Source organism: Phlebotomus argentipes, unplaced genomic scaffold (genome assembly GCF_947086385.1).
Source record: "Phlebotomus argentipes unplaced genomic scaffold, Phlebotomus argentipes genome assembly contig_15, whole genome shotgun sequence".
NCBI classification, from domain to species: Eukaryota; Metazoa; Arthropoda; class Insecta; order Diptera; family Psychodidae; genus Phlebotomus; species Phlebotomus argentipes.
The window spans coordinates 1,014,772-1,034,936 of NW_026776181.1; the positions used below are offsets into that span (position 1 = coordinate 1,014,772).

The 20,165-nt window shown below is 42.1% G+C and overlaps 3 protein-coding genes across 3 annotated transcripts; all 3 read left to right on the top strand.

The window, feature by feature from the left end:
• The first annotated feature begins 7,753 nt into the window (after positions 1-7,753).
• Positions 7,754-8,355, top strand: LOC132263455 (dynein axonemal assembly factor 6). The gene has a single exon (XM_059763226.1). The coding sequence runs from the start codon at positions 7,754-7,756 to the stop codon at positions 8,333-8,335; it is 582 nt and encodes a 193-aa protein (XP_059619209.1). The 3' UTR covers positions 8,336-8,355.
• An 871-nt stretch (positions 8,356-9,226) lies between these two features.
• LOC132262607 (cysteine-rich secretory protein 2-like) lies at positions 9,227-11,445 on the top strand. Its single transcript, XM_059761919.1, has 6 exons — positions 9,227-9,327; positions 9,399-9,535; positions 10,210-10,355; positions 10,585-10,782; positions 10,851-10,940; positions 11,239-11,445. Exons 1-6 carry the CDS (start codon positions 9,258-9,260, stop codon positions 11,396-11,398), a joined length of 801 nt encoding a protein of 266 aa, XP_059617902.1. The 5' UTR covers positions 9,227-9,257; the 3' UTR covers positions 11,399-11,445.
• A 1,258-nt stretch (positions 11,446-12,703) lies between these two features.
• On the top strand, positions 12,704-19,738 carry LOC132263456 (protein phosphatase PHLPP-like protein). Its single transcript, XM_059763227.1, is given in 6 exon segments — positions 12,704-13,319; positions 13,469-13,767; positions 14,881-15,170; positions 16,662-16,953; positions 17,013-17,936; positions 17,994-19,738. Coding segments are annotated over 6 exon segments (4,146 nt in total). The 3' UTR covers positions 19,719-19,738.
• The last annotated feature ends 427 nt before the right edge of the window (positions 19,739-20,165 follow it).

A 20,165-nucleotide genomic window follows, 5' to 3' on the forward strand; every position in this document is an offset into this window, starting at 1 on the left:
GGAGTTTTCACAAGTTTTCCGATCGATGGATTAGAGAGTCTTCGTGCGGTGTTGGGATTAAGAGCTTCATAAATGGGATGAATCAGACCCATGGTGTGTCGATAAATTGGTAATGAAATCTTCAAGGGTGAAAAGACTCATTGAAGGGTGCACCCATTGTACTCGCTGGATGGGACCCTTGCAATCCGGGATGACGTTGATGCGATAGGAATCGAGCAATATAGAAAAAGGGAAACAGCATTAAATTTCACTATTCACCTTCATTTGTAAGAGTGCGGCTCGTGCTCATGGCAAAATTTTTCCCTCACACCGCCTAGACAGAGGAAAAGGGCCAACCACACGTCAGAGTGAGAGGGCGAATGTGGAAATTTATTTCTTGCTTCTTTGTTGTGTCTCGTCTGGGTTTCAGGCTGTTTACATTTCTATGCCGCAGTGTACAAAACAATGCATGAATTGGCTCGACTTTTTCCACCCATGGGCTGCTCTCCTCATGAAAATTGCCACTACATCCTGGCCCTACAGCCCACACCAGGACAGACGACAGGGTGAGAACTTCAAATAGCATATTGCCAGGGAGTAGAAATGCCACAAATGCTTTGGCTGCAATTTTCCATAGCGCGTCTTTCACCCCATTCCTCACGAATACGTGGTCACACTGAAGTCAAAAGTGTGGGTGTACGTGAAATGTTCATCGTTGGATAAATGAACGAAAACATCTGCGGCATATAATGCTTCTTCTCTCATATTTTTGTATCAATTATTCCGAGTGCTCTATAAACAATCTTTCCTCTTTGCCGTTCTCTTCTGCCACATTTCTCTGAAACGCGCGTTCTAGGATGATTGAGAGGAGCATAATTTAATGTCTATGTTGCTCTTCCAGAGCCAAAATGATCTGAGGATTAGGATTAACACACTTTCGGCTTTCAATAAATCAAAGATTTTGTCGGTATAGCATAACTAGGACTGGATAATTGGACAAGTGCCTATTGTTAGCCCAATTTGCTTGCTCTGAAAACAAATGAAATATGTTAATGGCATGTAAAACTAACGCATTTATATATTTAAAACTAAATTAATTGATAACATTGTTTCAAAATCAAGTCAATGCATTGCTATTCGCATTAGCTGAAGATTTCATTCCCAGAAAAGCGCACTGAGAAATGTCTCAAAGAGCGAAGTAAGACGAATAAAAGTATCACTAGAGAAGTAAAATTAATTGTTGAGACACAGAAGATGAATAAAAGCTCGAGTCTGTGAGAACATTTTTACAGCCTGAAGAAACAATAAAAAGAGAGAAATATTTCTCCCATTTATTAACCACTTGAAGAACTTGATATAAATTAATTTTGATTGCAAGCAATTTATCATTGAGTCTTTTATACTCATCTCACTAGCTTTTTTGTGAGTTGTCAGGTAATTTTGGAAATTAGAAGGCGTTCCATCAACCAACAAATTGAGGAAATTAAGAAATTTCTATCCCACATGTAGCTTTTCACATCAATATTTCTTCTAATGGACTCTGAAAAAACAAAAAGCTAAAAAAATCAGCAAATTCTATTTGATTGGTAACTCACGAGAAATATTTACCAACTCCTTTAATCCTTTTGGTAATCTTTTCACACAATATTTGAGATAAATTCTCAATCATTCACTGCGTATGTTCAGTTCAAACGCAGTATCCATTTCACCAAATGATAATTTGTATGTTTACCGAATACTCTATATGTACACCATTCCAATGTGTGAGCTCAACATTCGATATATATCAACATATTTATTCTGAAAATCAATTCAAATGCTATTTTTCAAAAGCTCAGTTGTGTTGATATTAAAATAAAACATGGAGATCATGAGATTCTGTCCATATAGAGCTATTTGACAATTAAATATTAGCACGAGTTTGATGACAAATCAATAAAAATTACTATACGCACTATCACCCAGACAATCATCTATGTCATCCCCCAGTTGTGCTCGCCATAAATTGATTAGGCCATTTGCTATGCTCCATCAAAAATTCAAATATTCGCCGATAAAAACAACAAGAACGGGAGAACCTAATGAAAAAATACCTCATTAATTTCCTACCCCTGATTTATGGCACATTTATCGACCCACCCCCAAAATGAGAGGGGCTGGAAAAAGGTGCCACAGACGCGAACGATGAGATTGAATCAACATTGAATGTGTGTGATTTACGAGTTGTGTTTGTAATTGAAATGATGAATTTCATTCGAATGTTGGCGCCCTCATTCGAGAACTTGTCCCCCTGGCCTTTTGTACCTTTTCACTCCGGGGCACTTTTTACTACACAAACTATAAACCTGAATGGGGCGGAATGTTAATGAGTTACCCTCACTCTGTGCATAGTCATGTCGAAACTCCGTGAAAACCGCAACGACCTTCTGCACATAAAGTCGCAATTGTGGTTCTAGCTGTAAGCAGAGCAGGAGCCGAAGGTACACAAGGTGATTCAAGTATTATTTTAGCAGAGAACCTAAAGTATATCAAGCAATTGCTACTTCCCAAACAGCGAGCAGGCTTCTCTTAGTTACTACTCTTCACGGATGCACTTCTATGTAGTTCAGTTCTTGCTCTTATCACTAACACCCAGTCTTGCTTCGAGAGAACTCATCCAAAGGTCCTTCAGGCCACATTATAACATCGGATCAAATTCTGAATGTACTCATTTCGCTTTAAGTCACCCTGTTTTGTGTGTCGCATTGGTAATTATGCTGTTCGAGACTTTGAAATTGGCGAGACTTTCGCGTGATTTACCTTGCTATCTTTTATTGTGCACGACATCAGGCAAAAGACACATTTGGATGGTAAACAAAAGATGATATAAGGTGTACTAAAGCCCAACAGTCTCATTCTGAAAAGCTTGCAATCAATTCTCTGCCCCAATATTGATTATTTTCTGACCCCTCTGAAATGTTAGTACGCCGTTTTTGACTCGCTGGCACAAAAGTCTCTCGCTCTGGCTCTCTTCTCTCCACTTTTTCATCACGCGCGCCTTCCGTCTCCCGGGGAAATTGTGCCCGGAAGGGGTGTTTTTGTAGCGAAATGACAGTCTTCGTGTATGCGCAAGTGGATAGAATGACACTATCGCCACAATAGACGAGAAAGTGCCCAAGCTCTCCGGAGAGAGAAAGGTGAGTGAGACAGAGTGAGGAAATAAAATAGGGATGAAGAAAAGGGAAACTACTGCCGCAGCTATTTATCCTCAATGCTATATATATGCCTCTCTCAGCACCGTAGAAAGTTCATTCAACTGCATTCATCGTCATAATACGAGCACCATGGAGAGGCGCGGAGAGCGAGAGGGAGAGTCAGCGGAAAGGAAGTGGAAATATCACGAGATTTTTCTTCCCTTCTCAGCGTTTTTCCTCTCTCTCTCTCTCCTCCATTCGGACGATAAAAAAGGCAATTTGTCAGAGGAATTTCGCAATAAATTCTATGAGTATTTTCGCACTTTCGCGCCATTCATTCAACAAAGGTAATTCAAGACAATTAAGCAAATAAAAGTGCACTCAGGAAAATTAGCGATACAATCTCGGAGGTTGAATTAAACATCACAACGTCTTATCTCAATTCGTAAATCTATTTCGACACATTCATCTGCAAGTTTTCTTCAATTTCTCTCACCCTCAGAAATTACGAGAGTGTTGTTCTGAGTGCCGAAAATTACTAGTTAATCCAATTAAGTTGACGAAGTCCACAAATTCACCCCTTCTATCCTGTTTTTGTCAATTCTCCCGAGTCAGCATGAGAATTTTTACTCTTCCAATCATCCAAAGTCTCGTGTTTCTCCTCTTCGTCTTCCCACAATCTTCTTGTTTTTCAATCCCAAACTCATCCGTCAACAAAACACTACAAACAGGCACAATAAATCATACATGAATCTGAGAGGCGCGCAGTGCCAAGAAAAACAGTATCGAAAATATATCAATACCTATGGTCAAGAAAAAATTCAGCGCTCAACCCAAAGGCAGATGGGAACTTTTCTCTTCGTGAGATAAGAATAGTAATAATGCAGAAGAGATTGCTTAGCTGACGAGATAAACAAGATATCGAATTGTTTTCCTCTCCCATTTACTGGTCAATCATTCACTCCCCAAATCAAAATCATTCAATGGTGAAACTTTCCCATTCTGCAACTCAGCAAATTGTTTTGAAAAAGAATTTCGGAGAATTTCTACGTCGCATCTCAGATGCTCATTAGGAGATTAATCCACCTTGAAAGGTGAATTCGAGACGAAAAACTTCTTTTATCCTTTTACATGTGACCTATCACATTTTGATCTCTTTTGTGCCATTATCTTGGCCATTGTTATTATATCCTGTCTCGACATCTGTCCAAACACAGAAGCAGTCAACTCAAGAGTCTCAACTATTCATTGAAGGACTTAAGTTCTTATGCCAAGCATAAAATTGCAAATACTTTAGCAAATATTTCAATCTTATTCAATGAATGCATTTAAGCGTGCTTGAGTTGGAGAGAAGCCTTCAAATCCCATTCACAATGAAATTTCAAGCAATATTCCACGATTTCTGATTGACTTGCTTCGCTTCTTGTTTATCAATCTCAAATTGCATCGAGAATCCCAGCAACCACAAGCCAATTTCCACTTCCTCTCCCAGTTTCGCGGCATTTTCTCCCCTGATTTTTGGATTTAACCTCCACTGCATTTGTGTACAAAAGAGTACGATTTTTTCCTCCTCATCATCGCATTCTCTTTCGAGGTTGTGCTCTCGAAAAAAAGTCGGTACAATGGCACGGGGTCTTTATTAATAGAAAGGCGAAAGAGAGAGAGAAAGAGGGAGACTGGATGGGAAAACTGAGAGAAAAACAAACAAATCTATCAGCGAGTCATCGTGGGCCAAATAAATATTTCCATGGGAAGAAAGGGGCGGCCGAAGAGGACTTTTTTCCATGCACAACACAAGCCGCATATCGCATCCGTGATCTCTGTCCCCGCGCGCTCATATCCAAAAGGCGACTGCAATAATAAATAGAATAGAATGTCTCTCCACTTACCACGTTGTGTGCTGCAATTGATGCTCAATTGCAGCATTTCTGGTGCTCGACGGGACGACAGACGGCGCACATGGAAAATGCATCCCAAGAGAAATGTTTATCCAGTATAAAACTCCAGATGCACGCAATGCAGCAACGGGAAATGCCTCCACGGTGTTTTATTGGATTCTAAATGGCTCTAATAATCTATTTTTGGCGACACACACTAAACACCAAAGCACTTTTCACTCAAGCCGGCAATTTTCAGAGAAAAATTCACAGAGAAAATGTCTGCACAGAAGCCGATAGCGCACAATTTTGCGCAATCTTGTTCACTCCAATCAGCACTTTGAATTAACACTTGAGAGATACACTCTTTCAACCCTTCTACAGCGGAATTATCGCTCTGATCCGCATCGGCGAAAGTCAAGACGCTCCACTCGTTTTTCACACTGATAAGCCAAAACACAATTTTCTAGCGAACCGGCTGCGAACAACACAGAACTGTCTTCCACAGAAGTTCAGCATCGACTGACTGTGCTTCTAATTCTCCGCTGGAAGGTCGGTTTGAATGCCTCACTGGAAAGTCCTCTGCACTCGCTTCAAATTTTCCTCGATTAGCTATACATAAAAAGCTAATTTTCAACACTAATATCTTGAGAAAACATACAATTTTATGTCTCATTTTTTCAACTTATCATTGCACAATTTCACCATAAAAAATTGTTAGGAAGCCGAAAATAAAAATATCAGAGAAACTCTCCCAACAAAACTAGTATACCTCTGCACTAGTGTGTGTGTTTTGTGTGAGGTTTCTTCCAGTTCCACAATCCGAGACACTTCACAGCCAGGACTCAATTCATTCCACACGAGTGTGCGGAACAAATTAAATGGGAAAAAGACGAAGATTGAGCAGGTTTTTGTTCTTTTGGGAAGCTGTAAAGAATGAGATATTGAAGAAAAATAGCACCTCTGTGTCGAAATCACTTGAATGATGAATCGTGTGCTCGTAATTGGACAACCTAATCAGATTGAGACGGTGTAATTCACACAAAATGAGCAAATGAAGACCGTTTCTTTTCCCATCAGTTTTCGCTACTTTGGGAAGTCTCTCAGCTCAGAGAGTTCTCATGGAGCTTTTAGGCGAATGACAAAATAATTCTAGAATTCACTGAAAAAAGAATTGCAACAGTTTTGTCAAGCGAATAATTCTAATGATTAATCTCATTGCCCAGTTGCGGTTCCACACGCTACGTAAGGGTTTCAAGAAACGGATACTCATCGGTAGTGGATGTGAAACCGTTGCGGATTTGTTTCCTGTTCTGTCTCTGAGGGTAATCGGAGAGCAATAATACCTTATTGCCCTCCGACTATGAACATGATGCAAATGAGAAAGGTTTAAGTTTCTGATTCCCAACAAGAAATGCTTTCGTTCTTGTTTCACAGATCAAACATGTATAGAATAAGCCATATGGTGTCCCTAAATTTTATGGCCCACAGAAATTTCAGACCTTCATAAAATTTACCCAATTTTCGGCACTCTACCTGATTGCCCTCAGAGGAGAAACGAATAAGACCAAGTATTCTTACTATTTCCGAATGTGGTCAAGAAATGCCTCCGTTTCGTTTACGGAAGAGTTTCTCGTAATACCTGAAACCGGTTCAAAATTCCATGATGCGCTCGAGGGAGAAAAGTAGTGCAATAAAACATCTGTTTTACAGAAAATAGGCAGAGAAAATGCAAAGTATGAAAAAAGGGTCATAAAACAAGGCTCGGGTGTCGGGATGAAGCAATATTGGGAAATTCCTTCACTAAAACTCATCTGAGTTGTCGATTTAGTTGAGTTCTGGTCGTGGTTGAATGCAGAACAAGTAGAGTGCAGTTCTTCATCGGATAATAAGGTGAGAAAAATTGCATTTATTTAAGTACATTTTGGTGAATTTTCAAAATGTGCATTGATTATGCTGTTGTAAAATAAATTGAGAGAAAATTTGATCTAAATTCTGCGCGTATAAACAGTAAAATTTAATAATTTTATCGTTTTTCAGATGGACAATGAAGCCGCGGGAAATTTCACGGAATCCGGGATAAGATGACGCCGGAGAGTGCTAAAGATGCCCAGATTCAGCATAATCAACACTGCCGTTTGGACAAAAATATATATTTTAATTGTATTGGATTCCATACAAGAAATAAATACGAAATTGCTTCCAGAAATAACTACGAAATTATTTCTTGCAATAGGAATGAAAATATTTCTTGATTGAATTGCGAAATTGTTTCCTGTAGTAAGTATGAAATTATTTCTTGCACTAGTAACGAAACGATTTCTTGAAATGTCTCGAAGGGCAATTATCCTTTTTTTTGTTCGAGGTTTATTGCCCTCCGCGCCCGAGCGTAGGGGCAATAAAAAAAAGGGATGATTACCCACCGACACATTTCAAGAAATCGTTTCGTCGAGGTAAAAGTGAAACGCATCCAATGTAAATTCCCCATAAGCGTTATGGGTCGGAAACAGTTTCTTGAAACCTATACGTAGCGTGTGGAACCGCAACTGGGTGCGTTTGTTCCTTCATTCTTGTATGCAGTAAATAAACATTATCAATTTGCGGTACCACTCAACCGAGGGCGCTGTAAAAGCTTAGCAAATACACAAAATTCATTATTAAATCAAACTTCCTTGGCAACACAAGTCGTTTGTTTGATCCATTTTCTAGTTTTTCCTTAGGAAAATGGACGAAATAGGCAGTGGTGACCAATTGATACTCCTCAATAAGCTTCTAAATCCCCCTGAAAGGGATTCAGACTCGGATGGTGAGGATTTTACACCCACTAAGAAATCTTCGGTGACACCAGCCAGTTTCTTCACCGAATCTTCACAGCAGAAAGTGTGTCAAACAGTCCAGAAAATCAAGGAAAACTTCCCGAGAACACTCGAAGAATGGGAAGCTCTCGAGGAAGTGCACAATGAGGAGCTGGACACACGAAAGAGGCCTCAGTATCAAATAGCTTACAAGCAAGAGGTGAAAGTGGAGGATGTTTTTCTTCAGATGAGCAACAAAACGACAGCCACAAGCAGTTGTGAGGACATGGTGATCACAATTGACCTTTCTGAGGAGACTGGAGAAGTGGATCAAATAGATTTGAAGGTCACCGAGACGGAAATTGATCTGCAAACTCCCATTTATCACTTGAAAATCCCTCTGCCTCACCCAGTTGATCCGGACAGGAAGAAAGCAGCCTGGAATCCAGAGAAAAAGAAGCTCACACTGACCTTGAGGATGCGAAGAGAATTGGACTTTGTCAACTTTTAAAATCATCTCTTAAAATATTCCACTCGAGTCGAAAATTATGAATAAATATCTCATTCATAACGTTGTCTTGCATTTTCTGTAAATGCCAGTGGAAGACGATGAACCAGAACGCCTAAAAAGAGATCATTTTCCACACGAAAATTCCATTCAAGAAACCACGCGGTATCGTAAATAATGCAGAGGGAGAATCAGAGGAAAAAGAAGTGTGAAAATTGATCGAGAAACAGTACGAGTTCGTCCAATGGAAAAATTCACTGCATTAAAAAATGATTATTTCATGAAACCTCTCTGAAATGCAATATTTCAGGACATTTTTATGCAAAGCAAAAAATTGCACCATATGATATTATTTCTTTCATTGAAATTTTTCATATTTTTCCGAAAATATTTCATCTAACCCACAGTGTCAAATTGTGTGATCATCAAAATGCGATCGAGATTTCAGACTCCAGCCTCACATTCTTCTCCGTTCTCTCTCATTTACGCTCCATCGGTGATCGAGTTAAGTTGACAAATTTTGCGGTCGTGATAGTTCAGCGACGATCTTGCGAGCGATCGAAAGCGAAAGTGTAATTTATCGTGTTGTGGAAATGACCACAGAACTGAGGAAGGGTATTAATCAAGAAGTGTGAAAACATTCGTAAGATCATGTAATAATTGTGTCGACCAATTAAGTGAATTAGATTTCGCGCATCGCCCACGCAGAAGATCTGAGCTAAACACACCTGGTCGCAAGATCGCGCTTTTCGCTTGTCTATGCTCTTGTTGAACGCGATTGGCAAATATTCGCAATCGTAGTCACAAAACATCCCAGATTTTATTTGCATAACAAAGACTGTGTGCTCTCGGGGAGTGTACGTGATCTTACCTCTTTACCACCGATCACAAAGTCACAGGAAGGAGATCAGCGCGTGAAGAAAGAATGCTTCGCCCAATTTGGATATTTGTGGTCATTTCATTGGGCTTATCTAACTGCTGGCGATCCGAGTACAGTAAGTGGACTTGCCATTTGCGGTTTATCTCTGGGATGGTGCTTCAGACTGTATAAATTTTCTCGTTTCAGAGCCAAGGATCTACGGCGATCGCGTCTCCCCCAAACTCATTGCGCCACATTTGAGGAGAGTTCAGCAACGCATCGTCATGCTGCACGACTATTTTCGCACTAAAGTCATTCCACCCGCCTCCAATATGCTGATTATGGTACAAAAATCATTAAGAACTGCGATCGCTGTTGGCCTAGCCTCCAATTAATTGAATTCAATTACTCTCAATTGCTCTGAGGAGCACTAAACGTGTCAAAGATCAAGACAATTTTCATGTTTTCATAAAATATTGATTAGAATGGGGTTTTCAAAAGATCAATAGCAATTTTTCATGCAATTTGATAGTGAAAAGTGAAGGCTTTTTTTATGAAATCTCATTCATATCAACTAACGATCGAAATCAATATTTTCTGCAACATTGAGAGTCGTAAAAATGTGGAATATTGCAAAACTGCACCAAAATCTCCCTGGGTGGAAGCCACTGATTTATGTCTTTTTTATTGGCTCATTGAGATCGAGAACAATGATCCTCGCGATAGCGCACGATCGTAAAAGCCAGAGAAGCCACACTCTTCGCCACTTGGCATTGGGTTAAGGTGTCAGCAAGTCTGGTAGAGTCTCGCCCCAACGAGACATCTGTTTAAGAGAACTCTCCCGAGTGCCCCAAGAACGACCAGTCGCGATCGTTTCTTGATTGAAATAACAAACACTTTATGACACATCCGAAATTGTGGACTCAGCTCCAGCCTGTCACATTAGTTGCTGAATAATTTATGGATATTGGTTTGTGTTATTCACGCGTGATCTTTCTCTCTGATTCCCGGGCAACAGAAGTGGCATCATGGAGCTGCAAGGGCAGCGCAGAAGTGGGCAGATCAGTGCCGATTGTTGACCCACGACACACCCAAAGGGCGCTGGATAGACAACTTCGGAGCGTGCGGTCAGAACATCTTCGTGTCAACGCAAAAGGTGCCGTGGTGAGTGCAGAATGAGTTGTAATGATTGAACTTTGCTTGATGCGAAATGCCATGTGAGTGGGACTCAAGTTATGGGAACAAATGAAGCGGGTCATTAGCATATTTTTTTCTATCAGAGTGTTAAATTTGATATTTACAGATCATATAGCAAAATTTTCCTCTCAATAAAATTAATGATTATGGCTGCATGCTAATCAATTAATATCCACCTGTTCTTGTGATCTTTCAGGCTTTTTGCGTTGCGGATGTGGTTCACGGAGAGACAGAACTTCACCTATGGCTCCCCGAAGAATGACCTACACGTGATCGGCCACTACACGCAGATGGTCTGGGCGGCCACGCACAAGGTCGGATGCGGTCTGACCAAGTGCACTAGAGGATTCCGAGGGAAAACCTACTACAACTACGTCTGCAACTACTGTCCCATGTGAGTTTGACACCCACTCGTAACTCCTCAAAGAAGACTCCAACAATGATTCTCTGGTTGCTTTGCAGAGGAAATCACGAAGAAAAACTTGGCTTTCCTTACAAGATCGGACGACCGTGTCAATCTTGCCCGCATCATTGCCACTCCAAGCGAGTCAGGTGAGAATCCACATCGTCATGCCCACCTTGTCGGGCTCTTAATAGACAACATCATCCAAATTGCCGTGATTATTCAAATAAATGTAAGACAGGAAGCGCCGATATTTATGAAATGGCTTTCTCAGCACTGTGATTTGACGAAGTGGTTAGATTTGAAATGTCAAATCATGGGAAGAGAGAATAGAACTCAGAATGGATGTTGTGTCTTAAGATAAATTGCAGTTAGACTGTTAGATTTTGGCTTTAAAAATGGGAGTATTAAAGTTAGTATACTCAATGCCTATTTTCTATCTTACAGATTATGCAAGAACGGTTGTCATGCCGCGGATCTTTGGGCAAATTGTCATGAATTGAACAAGTGGCCGGGATGGCTATGCAACACAGCCACTCAGGAGGGCAAGGAACGCCAAAGGAATTGCCTGGCGACTTGCACTTGTCGCCACAAGATCCACGATTAGCCTTGAGTTCACGATTTCTTGTGGTGAAAGTGTGCTCAAAATCTTTATAATGTTCACTGTGATTGGATTTTGCCCGCTGCAAACCATGAGCTTGTAAAGGGCATCAAAATTATACGAAATTAAAAAATTATGTCCCTCATTACGACCAGACTGTCTATCGACGACACGCTTTAGTGATCTCCCTCCAGTTCTCATTTTAGGGTTCACTCAGCCTTATCCTGACACACATTGGAGACTCATGCAGAACTATCTCGAGAGTTAGGGGAATTTTGTGTCATCCGGTCGACATTTCCGCCATTAGGGCTGCAATTCTCATACACTTGTTGACAAATCCCGACCGTGAATTTCACACCCACCAATTTTATTCCCACTTCACGTCCACTTTGGCGACTCAAGCAATTTGTCTCCGTGGTCAATGACTCAATTTGTCTAAAGCGCTTTGTTTACATTCAAATTCACTCGACTTCTTGTACCGCGCGCTGTGAATAAATTATCTTGGTCAATTCCTCATTCTGCCAATTAGACAAAAACAACCTGTGCAAATTCAATGAACTTGTGTGTTTGCTTTTAGTGTTTCATTTCATTTCTGTGCTTCCTCACTCTGCAAATAGTTCGGTAAGATTTTGGACACATAAAAACAATTCTCCATCTAATTTAATTCAATATTGCCTGGAATTTTAATTGAAATGAAATATTTGGAAAATATCAAAATTCTATTTAGCAGTCTGCCGTGAAGCATTCTGCAATATACAGACACTTTTCCCACCAGAAATCGTCTGAGGAGTGAATTTATACGGGAAGGCGAAGCGACTATCTGGGGGCCAGAGTGAGAAAGGTGTCTTTGTCTGCCTTCCACCTTCGAGACCCACTGCAGACGGTCAGCAGCCAAACGTGAAACGAACTCCGTTTAGTTTTGTTTATTTATTCGGTTGCGATAGAACTCCACAACAAGGGGAGAAGTTACTTTGTGGCACTGTGTTCCTTGTGCGCGCCTTTGCCGGCAGTCTAAGTGGGAAATGTGTAGTGAAAACAGGTGTGAAGTACAGTGTCTCTATGAAATCCCCAAGTCCAAGAGATGGGCAAGAGATTCAGTTATGAGCTCTATGATTTTAGTGCAAAAGTGAAGCAATGATGCTTGTGAAATCCCACCAATAACTTTCAGTTTCATGCTGTATGATATTAATAATCATAAATAGTGAAAACCCGAGTGAGTTGTGGAACGAATGAACTTTGCGTGGATTTCATTGCAAATCGGAGTGAATTGGGAAATCGACAGAGCATGAAGTGAGTGACTCGGCCATTGCAATGGATGTCCTCTATCGTGAGACTCCTGGGGCGGTGTTCAGGATGGTGAGGTCGAAGTATATGGATTGCCCGAGTGAGGATAATTACTCGGCCATCTCCACAACCTCAGTTCAGTCCTCGCCTAAGAGTGTTCTCACAAGAAAGTCCCTCCAAAGTCTCGGACTTGGCCAGAATCTCGCCACAGGCTGGCTCAGGGTCTTCTGCGGCCCAGACAGGACGGATATTGCTCAGGATGATCCCAGTCGAATGGTACACGTGCTCACGTCAAGCTCAGTAGAGCAAATTGTGGCGGACATGGATCTCCCAGTGGACTACACACTCTGGGTTCAGGTGGGTGGGAAACCCTCCCGGCGTTTAGATTCCGACGAGAGACCCTTTCTTCTGCAAGAAAACTTCTTCAAGGCCCTTGGCTTCACAGACGACTCACGACGATCGCGACTTAGTATCGATCCTGAGCTGAAGTATTTGGTTCGATTTCACATCGGGCCAGCTGAACTTTCAATGTGTCCAGGAATTATGAAATCAGGCGTTGTGGAGATCTTGAAAGGATTGGTTTTTCCTCAATGGCGAAAGAGATCCGTGGCACTCTTCGGCAGCAAAATGATCCTCTATCCAGGTGATAATTTACTCAGAAATTACCCATAATTTTCTCAAGTCGCGCCTCCATTTGTGCAATACCAAAAGAACCGAACCACGTGAAGGGTTCAAGAACCTTCCGGCACTTGTCCCACCTGCGCTGTAATTGATGGATTGTTCTTCTCACAGGGAACAATTGTCTATCTCCGGAAGTGTTTGAACTGGGCGGGGCGGACATCTACGAGCACTCGCCCGGCTACAATCGACTCATACTTAAGATTCAGCCGAAGAGTGTGGACGGCATGACGAAGTCTCACGCGGACGCCTTTCTGCACCTTCCCAGTGCCAGCGTGGGTAGTCTCTATCACAGCTCGGCGAGCCTGTCCTCTGTCAACGGAGATTCCGACCGGGTACTCTTCTTGGGTTTTCAGGAGTCCTGGGAACGAGATCTCTGGAGCAACTGGCTGATGGAGGTATAAAACTCACGGGTCAACTCCTGAAGAAATAACTCGGCACAGTTAGTTGTGCGTAACAATGAATCATTACATTATTATGCAAATATTGCAAAGATTGTCCTTGTGGCATCATTTTTACGGTGCTTTGATTGATCCCACCGCTTGAGAAATCATCTTCAAGATGAACCCGCTGAGCCAAATTCTATCGAGCGTGATCTATGACGCGTGCCAACAATGTTCTTCAGTAGCGATTGTTGAGACATCACCACAGCATTCACCTCTTCACTTCGCGTTAGCGCAATTGCCGCTTAATTTGCTTCGTGAACAGAGTCGAGAGAAATATGAAAAAGGGGTTCCACAGTTCAGGAAAAGAAATACAAAAATGCTATCTACTGTAGTTCCCATTCCATTCATAAAGGTAGCATATTTTCTATAAGTTAACATATTTTATGATGTCGATTTACAGCTCTTCCTAATACGCCACATAAATTTATATGTCTTTAACATCATAATTACAAACCTCTTGTAAATTAAAACAATAGCGTTTCTTGAAGACTACGAAAAACTAATAAGAAACATCTTCAGTATAATGTTAGAAAAATATTTTTATTTTCCTTCAATCACAAAATCGATAAAATTCATGACTTTTCATCCAAACGAAGGAAAAGCAATATTGCAATCCGGAAGTCTCGCGCCGCCACTGCTTAGCAAAACGACATAATGACTGAAACCGTATCACGACTTGAAGCTTGACTCACAATCATATTTCGCTGGCTTTTGTAGTCTTGCAGAGTTTTCCGGAACATTCACTCGTAGTCCAAAAGACTTCTCTCACGTCTAGTAGTTTTTTTTTTGGTGAAAAGAAGTTCCTTAAAGTTCATTGAAGATTGCTATCAATAATGGTGTTAACTTGCGTTATGACGCCGGAAGTAAGGAAATCAAGCGCGAAGAGTGTAAAGAATCGCGTAAGATTTGGAGATTCTGAAGAGATAGAATTGGATTCTCTGGATTCCTGGCAATCTGAAGGATCTGAAGTGTCTGAGTGCATTTCTGAGGATGATGAATTTGTGAGCGCACGAAACTGTTGGATTATTAAGAAGAGTTTCAAGAGTGTTTTTCTCCACACTTCAACAGGCCGCCAAGGAGATTGGTGATGGAAAGTGCCTTGACATCGGCGGATCCGGACTACAGACCATCCCAGAGATCGTCCTGAGATCCACGAGCACAGTTGAAGAACTGCTGGCTGGTCAGAACAAACTCCAAGAAATCGCCCTCGCGACTCTCGCTGAATTTCCCAACCTGAAAATTCTCCGCTTGCCCGGAAACGGTTTCACATCGTTTCCGGCGCCATTGCTCAACATCACGGCGCTCACGGTGCTGGATTTGTCCGACAATGAGATTGAATCTCTTCCGGATGAGTTGGCCGACTTGGAAAAGTGAGTGAGAATCCTCCAAGCGCCGTCTTGAGCCGCCTCTTTTCGCAACTTGAAACGCGCGCGCTCGCGTCACGGCGAGTGGAGGAAAACTTTTTCATGTTACACACACTGAATCGGGCACAATTTGTGGATTACATCACAAATGGCAATAAAGAGTCAACAAGTATTGTGTCTTTCACGGTACAGTGACTCATTTTATTTTCCTTACCGAGCGCGCACCAGAGAATCTGAAAGACGCGAGTGATTCTCTCCGCCACAGACGCTTTTAATTGTCGCTCGAGCCAAGCAGAGGTGCTTTGGAGACATTAGAAACAGTTAAAGAGTTGGTTATTGAGACTGTGAGTCGCCCAGAAATTGGCATTCAGTGGATTTTAGGGGTGATTTTGCACGCTATGAAGACCATTCATAACATGCAGAGTATAATTTCATTGAACATTCGTAGCATTGAGAAGAAAATTGTGTTGAATTTCTCAACTCTATTATAAAACAAGGTGATTTAAGAGACTTTGTAGTCATATTGGGGATGAAAATATTGATAATATCTGGAAAATCCTTTTCGGTTGAACCATTTACTATTCAAATCGATGAAACATTTATGAAACACAAAAGAAACATTCCCTTTTCTTCTAAATTGCCGGTTAAATGAATGGAAATTTGCATCCAAAAAGCGCATTTTCACTTGAGAGACACAACAACAATGGTTAAACGAGGAGGAAAATTGCACGAAGACGCCTAAGAAAAACGGCATTGAAGTGGATTTCTCGGGTGAATCAATTAAAAATGCAGTGGCCGGAGTTTTGAGCAAGTGAAGTGAGTGAAATGTATACAGTAAATCACTCTCAAGATGAAGTACAGCTCTGTCTAAAGTGTTTTTTTCGGTTCCTATGGATGAATTTTCGCTTTTTTACCTCGACCATCCATCAGTTCTTCATTGTGATTCGGACCGTCTGCACGGAACGTAAATTTTCTCGTGATATCGCAGAGTTTTCCCAAGTGTTGATTTGAAGTGATTTTCAAACATTGACTTTCACAAGAAAAGTGTTCGTTTTTATGGGATAATTTTCCAGGAGTCCACAAAGATCAGAGTCCTGACGAAAGACTGTCGAAAGTGAGTGTTAGGAAACTGTTGAGTGGGATTTATTGTTTAATTTATGATCCATGCGGGTGAACATCGCGGACGCAATTGGGGAAGAATTGAAGTTATTTCGTACTTATGAGCACTCCTAATTGGTCATTGCAGGTGCGCTCGGAAAAGCTGTGAATATTGTGCAAAAGATCGCGCCATAAATTAAGAGTAAAATATGTAAATTCCTCTCAGAGTACTTTCCCTTTTTCCAATTCATTCCACTGCGCCCCAAGAAGTCTCTCTGTGCTCTCTTGTGGCCAGTCGAGGGCTCCTCATGAATATGCTGAAGAGGCTGGACACGCTTCTTGAGCACACCTCTTGCCCACATTGAGTAAGATTGCATGTAATCCACTTTTTTCTTTCAGCTTGACAGAGCTCAGATTGGATCGCAATGAACTGGTGGAATTGCCTGATTCTCTGAAGCATCTGAAACGCCTGCAATCCCTGCAAGTGTCTCACAATAAGGTGCAGAAGGTGCCACCATTCCTCAGCAACATGCGCACTCTGGGTCTAGTTGATGTGTACCGAGGCGACAAGATCACCAATGGACACTTCGTTGATGAGAAAGGAGGCAAAAGTGACCAGAATCCTCCTTTGACGAAAGTCAATCTAAGAGCAAATCAACTGAAAGGAAGCATAATTCTTGGGAATTACGGAGTGAGTACATATAAATTTGTCCAAATAATACATATAATTAGCAACTCTTTCTTTCTCAGTACTTAACGCAACTTGATGTGAGCGAAAATTCAATTGAAGTCCTGGATTTGTCAGCTTTGGATAAACTAGAGTCCCTGCGATGCTCTCGCAACAATCTCACTGAGTTGACTGTGAATGGGCGGGTGTTGTCCTCTCTAATTGCTGGCAATAACAATCTCAAGAAGGTCATAGTGGCCCCAGTTCCCTCAGGACTCCGTCACATAGACATCTGCTTCAACTCCTTCGTGAGTCTTCCGGAATGGCTGGAGGGATGCCACAAGTTGCGTACTCTTTTCGCCAGCAACAACTGTCTGAGCGCTCTTCCGGAACACTTGTTCGGTGGCGACCTAACAACACTGCAGCTGGGTTACAATCGCCTCAAGTCGCTGCCCGTCATATCTCGTCGCAAGACACACCTGCGGGAGCTCTTTCTTCAGAGCAACGCCATTGTGGATCTGCCCGAGAACTTCTTCTTCGCCTGCGAATCTCTCACGTTGCTCAACGTTGCGAGCAATCGTTTGATCAGCCTGCCCATCATTGATGGCAGTCGGAGTCACTTAGAACGCTTATATGCAACCAATAATCAACTCACCGATCGGGCCTTGGACACTCTGAGCAATCTTACTCAGTTGCGTGTCTTTCACGCCGCATATAATCGTCTGACCACATTCTCCGAGAATTGTGTGGCCAATCTGTCCCATCTTGAGGAGTTGGTCCTATCAGGAAATCGCCTTCAGCATTTACCGGACAATCTGGCCAATCTGACCCATCTGAAGGTCCTGAGGGTCCACTCCAATCAGCTCCAGAGTGTTCCACCCATGGCGAAACTCAGCACCCTCCGAGTCCTGGACTTAGCTCACAATCAACTGGATAAAGTTAATCTTGTCCAGCTGGTTCCAAGAAAGCTTCAATTTCTGGATTTGTCCTGCAATACACAACTTCAAGTAACCCCAATGAAAAATCTGTGAGTCCTATTATATCTAAAGCTAATCTCATTGCAGGTTGATCCTAAGCAACTCCAAGCATGCAAATCACAGCGCCCAATGAGTCTTGTGGACGTCTCGGGAAAGAACCGTGCCAGCCTCCCATCAACCCCTTCCGTGAACCACGACTCTCAGGAATTCGACCCTCCCTGGAGGGTGGGATTCTCAGAAACATCCGGCACTTCTTCTAAGCTCTTCATCAGTCAGTTACGCCTTCCCGGATTCTGCAGCGCAGAAGGACTGTTTGGGATGTTCGACGGGGAAGGAGGTCGTGTTGTTCCCAGTTTTCTCACCAAATCCGTCCCTAAACTACTCCTTGAGGAAAGAACTGTCAAGGAGACCGCTACAGACTACATGAAGTACACTCTCCTTGCAGCCCACCGAGAATTGAAGCAGCAAGGACAAAAATGTGGAATTTCCGTTACACTTTGCCACATTTCTCGTACAAAATGCGCAGAATCTCCGGGATATTCACCTCAAACTGGAAAGAGATATGTCTTACGGGTAGCAAGTGTTGGAGAGTCAACAGCCCTTCTCATCAGACGATGTGGGAACGTAAAGCTAACTTTGTCAATGCCAAATCGACAGATTGGGAGCAGCTCGAGTTTCCCTCTTGTTATTCCGGATCCAGAGACTTGCGAAGTAGTCCTGGGTGAACAAGATGAGTACCTGGTGATAGCGAACAGGAGATTATGGGAAGTTGTGGATGCAGCAGGTGTTGCCGCTATCATACGATCTGAGGAAAATGTTATCCTAGCTGCAAAGAGACTCCAAGATATTTCTCAAAGCTACGGAGCTGAGGAGAACCTAAGTGTTATTGTTGTAAAATTCAACAATATTGGATCTGAAATGGACATCGTAATGAGGGAGTTGCGACAGACCATCCGGGGAAAGCCTGCCAGTGTCATGGCGGGGTTTTGTAAGTGCGGATGTTGTTGCGAATCTAACAATAGCTGTTGTCATTCAGGAGACATAACAAGTGGTTTTGTAAGGCAACCATCGAACAGGAGCGACAGATCCTCGCCAAGCGGTCAGAGTGATCAGACAGCCAGTGAATTAACAGGCCAGCACAATAATCAAGCTAATCCGAAGCCTAAGAATCTCGAGACAGGTTCAGTCACCAGTCGACGATCTTCGACAAACTATGCTACAAATGAAAGGAGAAGTCTGAGAGGTGGGGTTGTGAGGGCAGTGCGGGCTCGCATTGAAGAAGAGCGGGAGAAGGAGGAATCCGATTCAGCCATGTCTGAGGAGCAATTCAAATGCTGGGAGTACATGCTTGAGCAAAACACTCAGCTTCTATTCGACAAAGAGCTCAATACAATTTCCCGCGCGTTCACAAAGCGTCAACCCTCATCGAATCTAACAAGGGCGCAGGTTAAGGCGCTTTCTTCAAGCTCACCACAGCTAGCAGCCCAGACAGAGCTTACGCCCAAATCTTTGTATTCGCAGTATCACACTCCCGTGGGATCGAATGTGCCCTTCCTCTCGAAGCACTTCGGAAGTGCAAGGTCTTTTCACCCCCAAAGTAATGGACTCTTCAGAGCAATGAGATTCAATTCGGGACGTATCCATCCAATGAATGGAGGTCCCAATGCAGCATATTTCGGCTCTCTACAGCGTCTAATGCCCTACAATCTCGAATACGATTTCGCTGTGATGCACGAAAGGGGAGAGGATGACTCCCTAGAACCCGACACAAGGATGCAGCAATATTGGGGAGTTGCTACAACGGAACTCTAAGTTAAGAATTTAAGACAAGGGAAATCCCGCGGTTACAAATGGAATACAAAGAATTACCATTAAGGCATTTAACAAGATCCTTAGTATAGTATTGAAATCAAACACAAATATTGATTAAATCGTGAAATTCCTTTAGATGTATCCTTGGATTTATCTCACTTCTCTTGTTTCTCTTTATTTCTATTGTACAGTTTTTACTTGGAGTTTACTTTCTGTGTTCTTTATCATTTCTCTTAATTTAAAGACTAGATTCGAATTCTAATAAAACTATTTTGGTAAAATTTGTTAAATTGGTAAGATTAATTAAATTGTGGAAAAAAATCTCTTTATATCGCGCCCATTTCTCTGAGAATTGGACTCTCCTTCAAGGATTGAAGATTGAAATGTCTGGATCCAAACATCACGCATCCAATTTTTCTCCTAACGCGCAAAATTCTTCTAATGCAC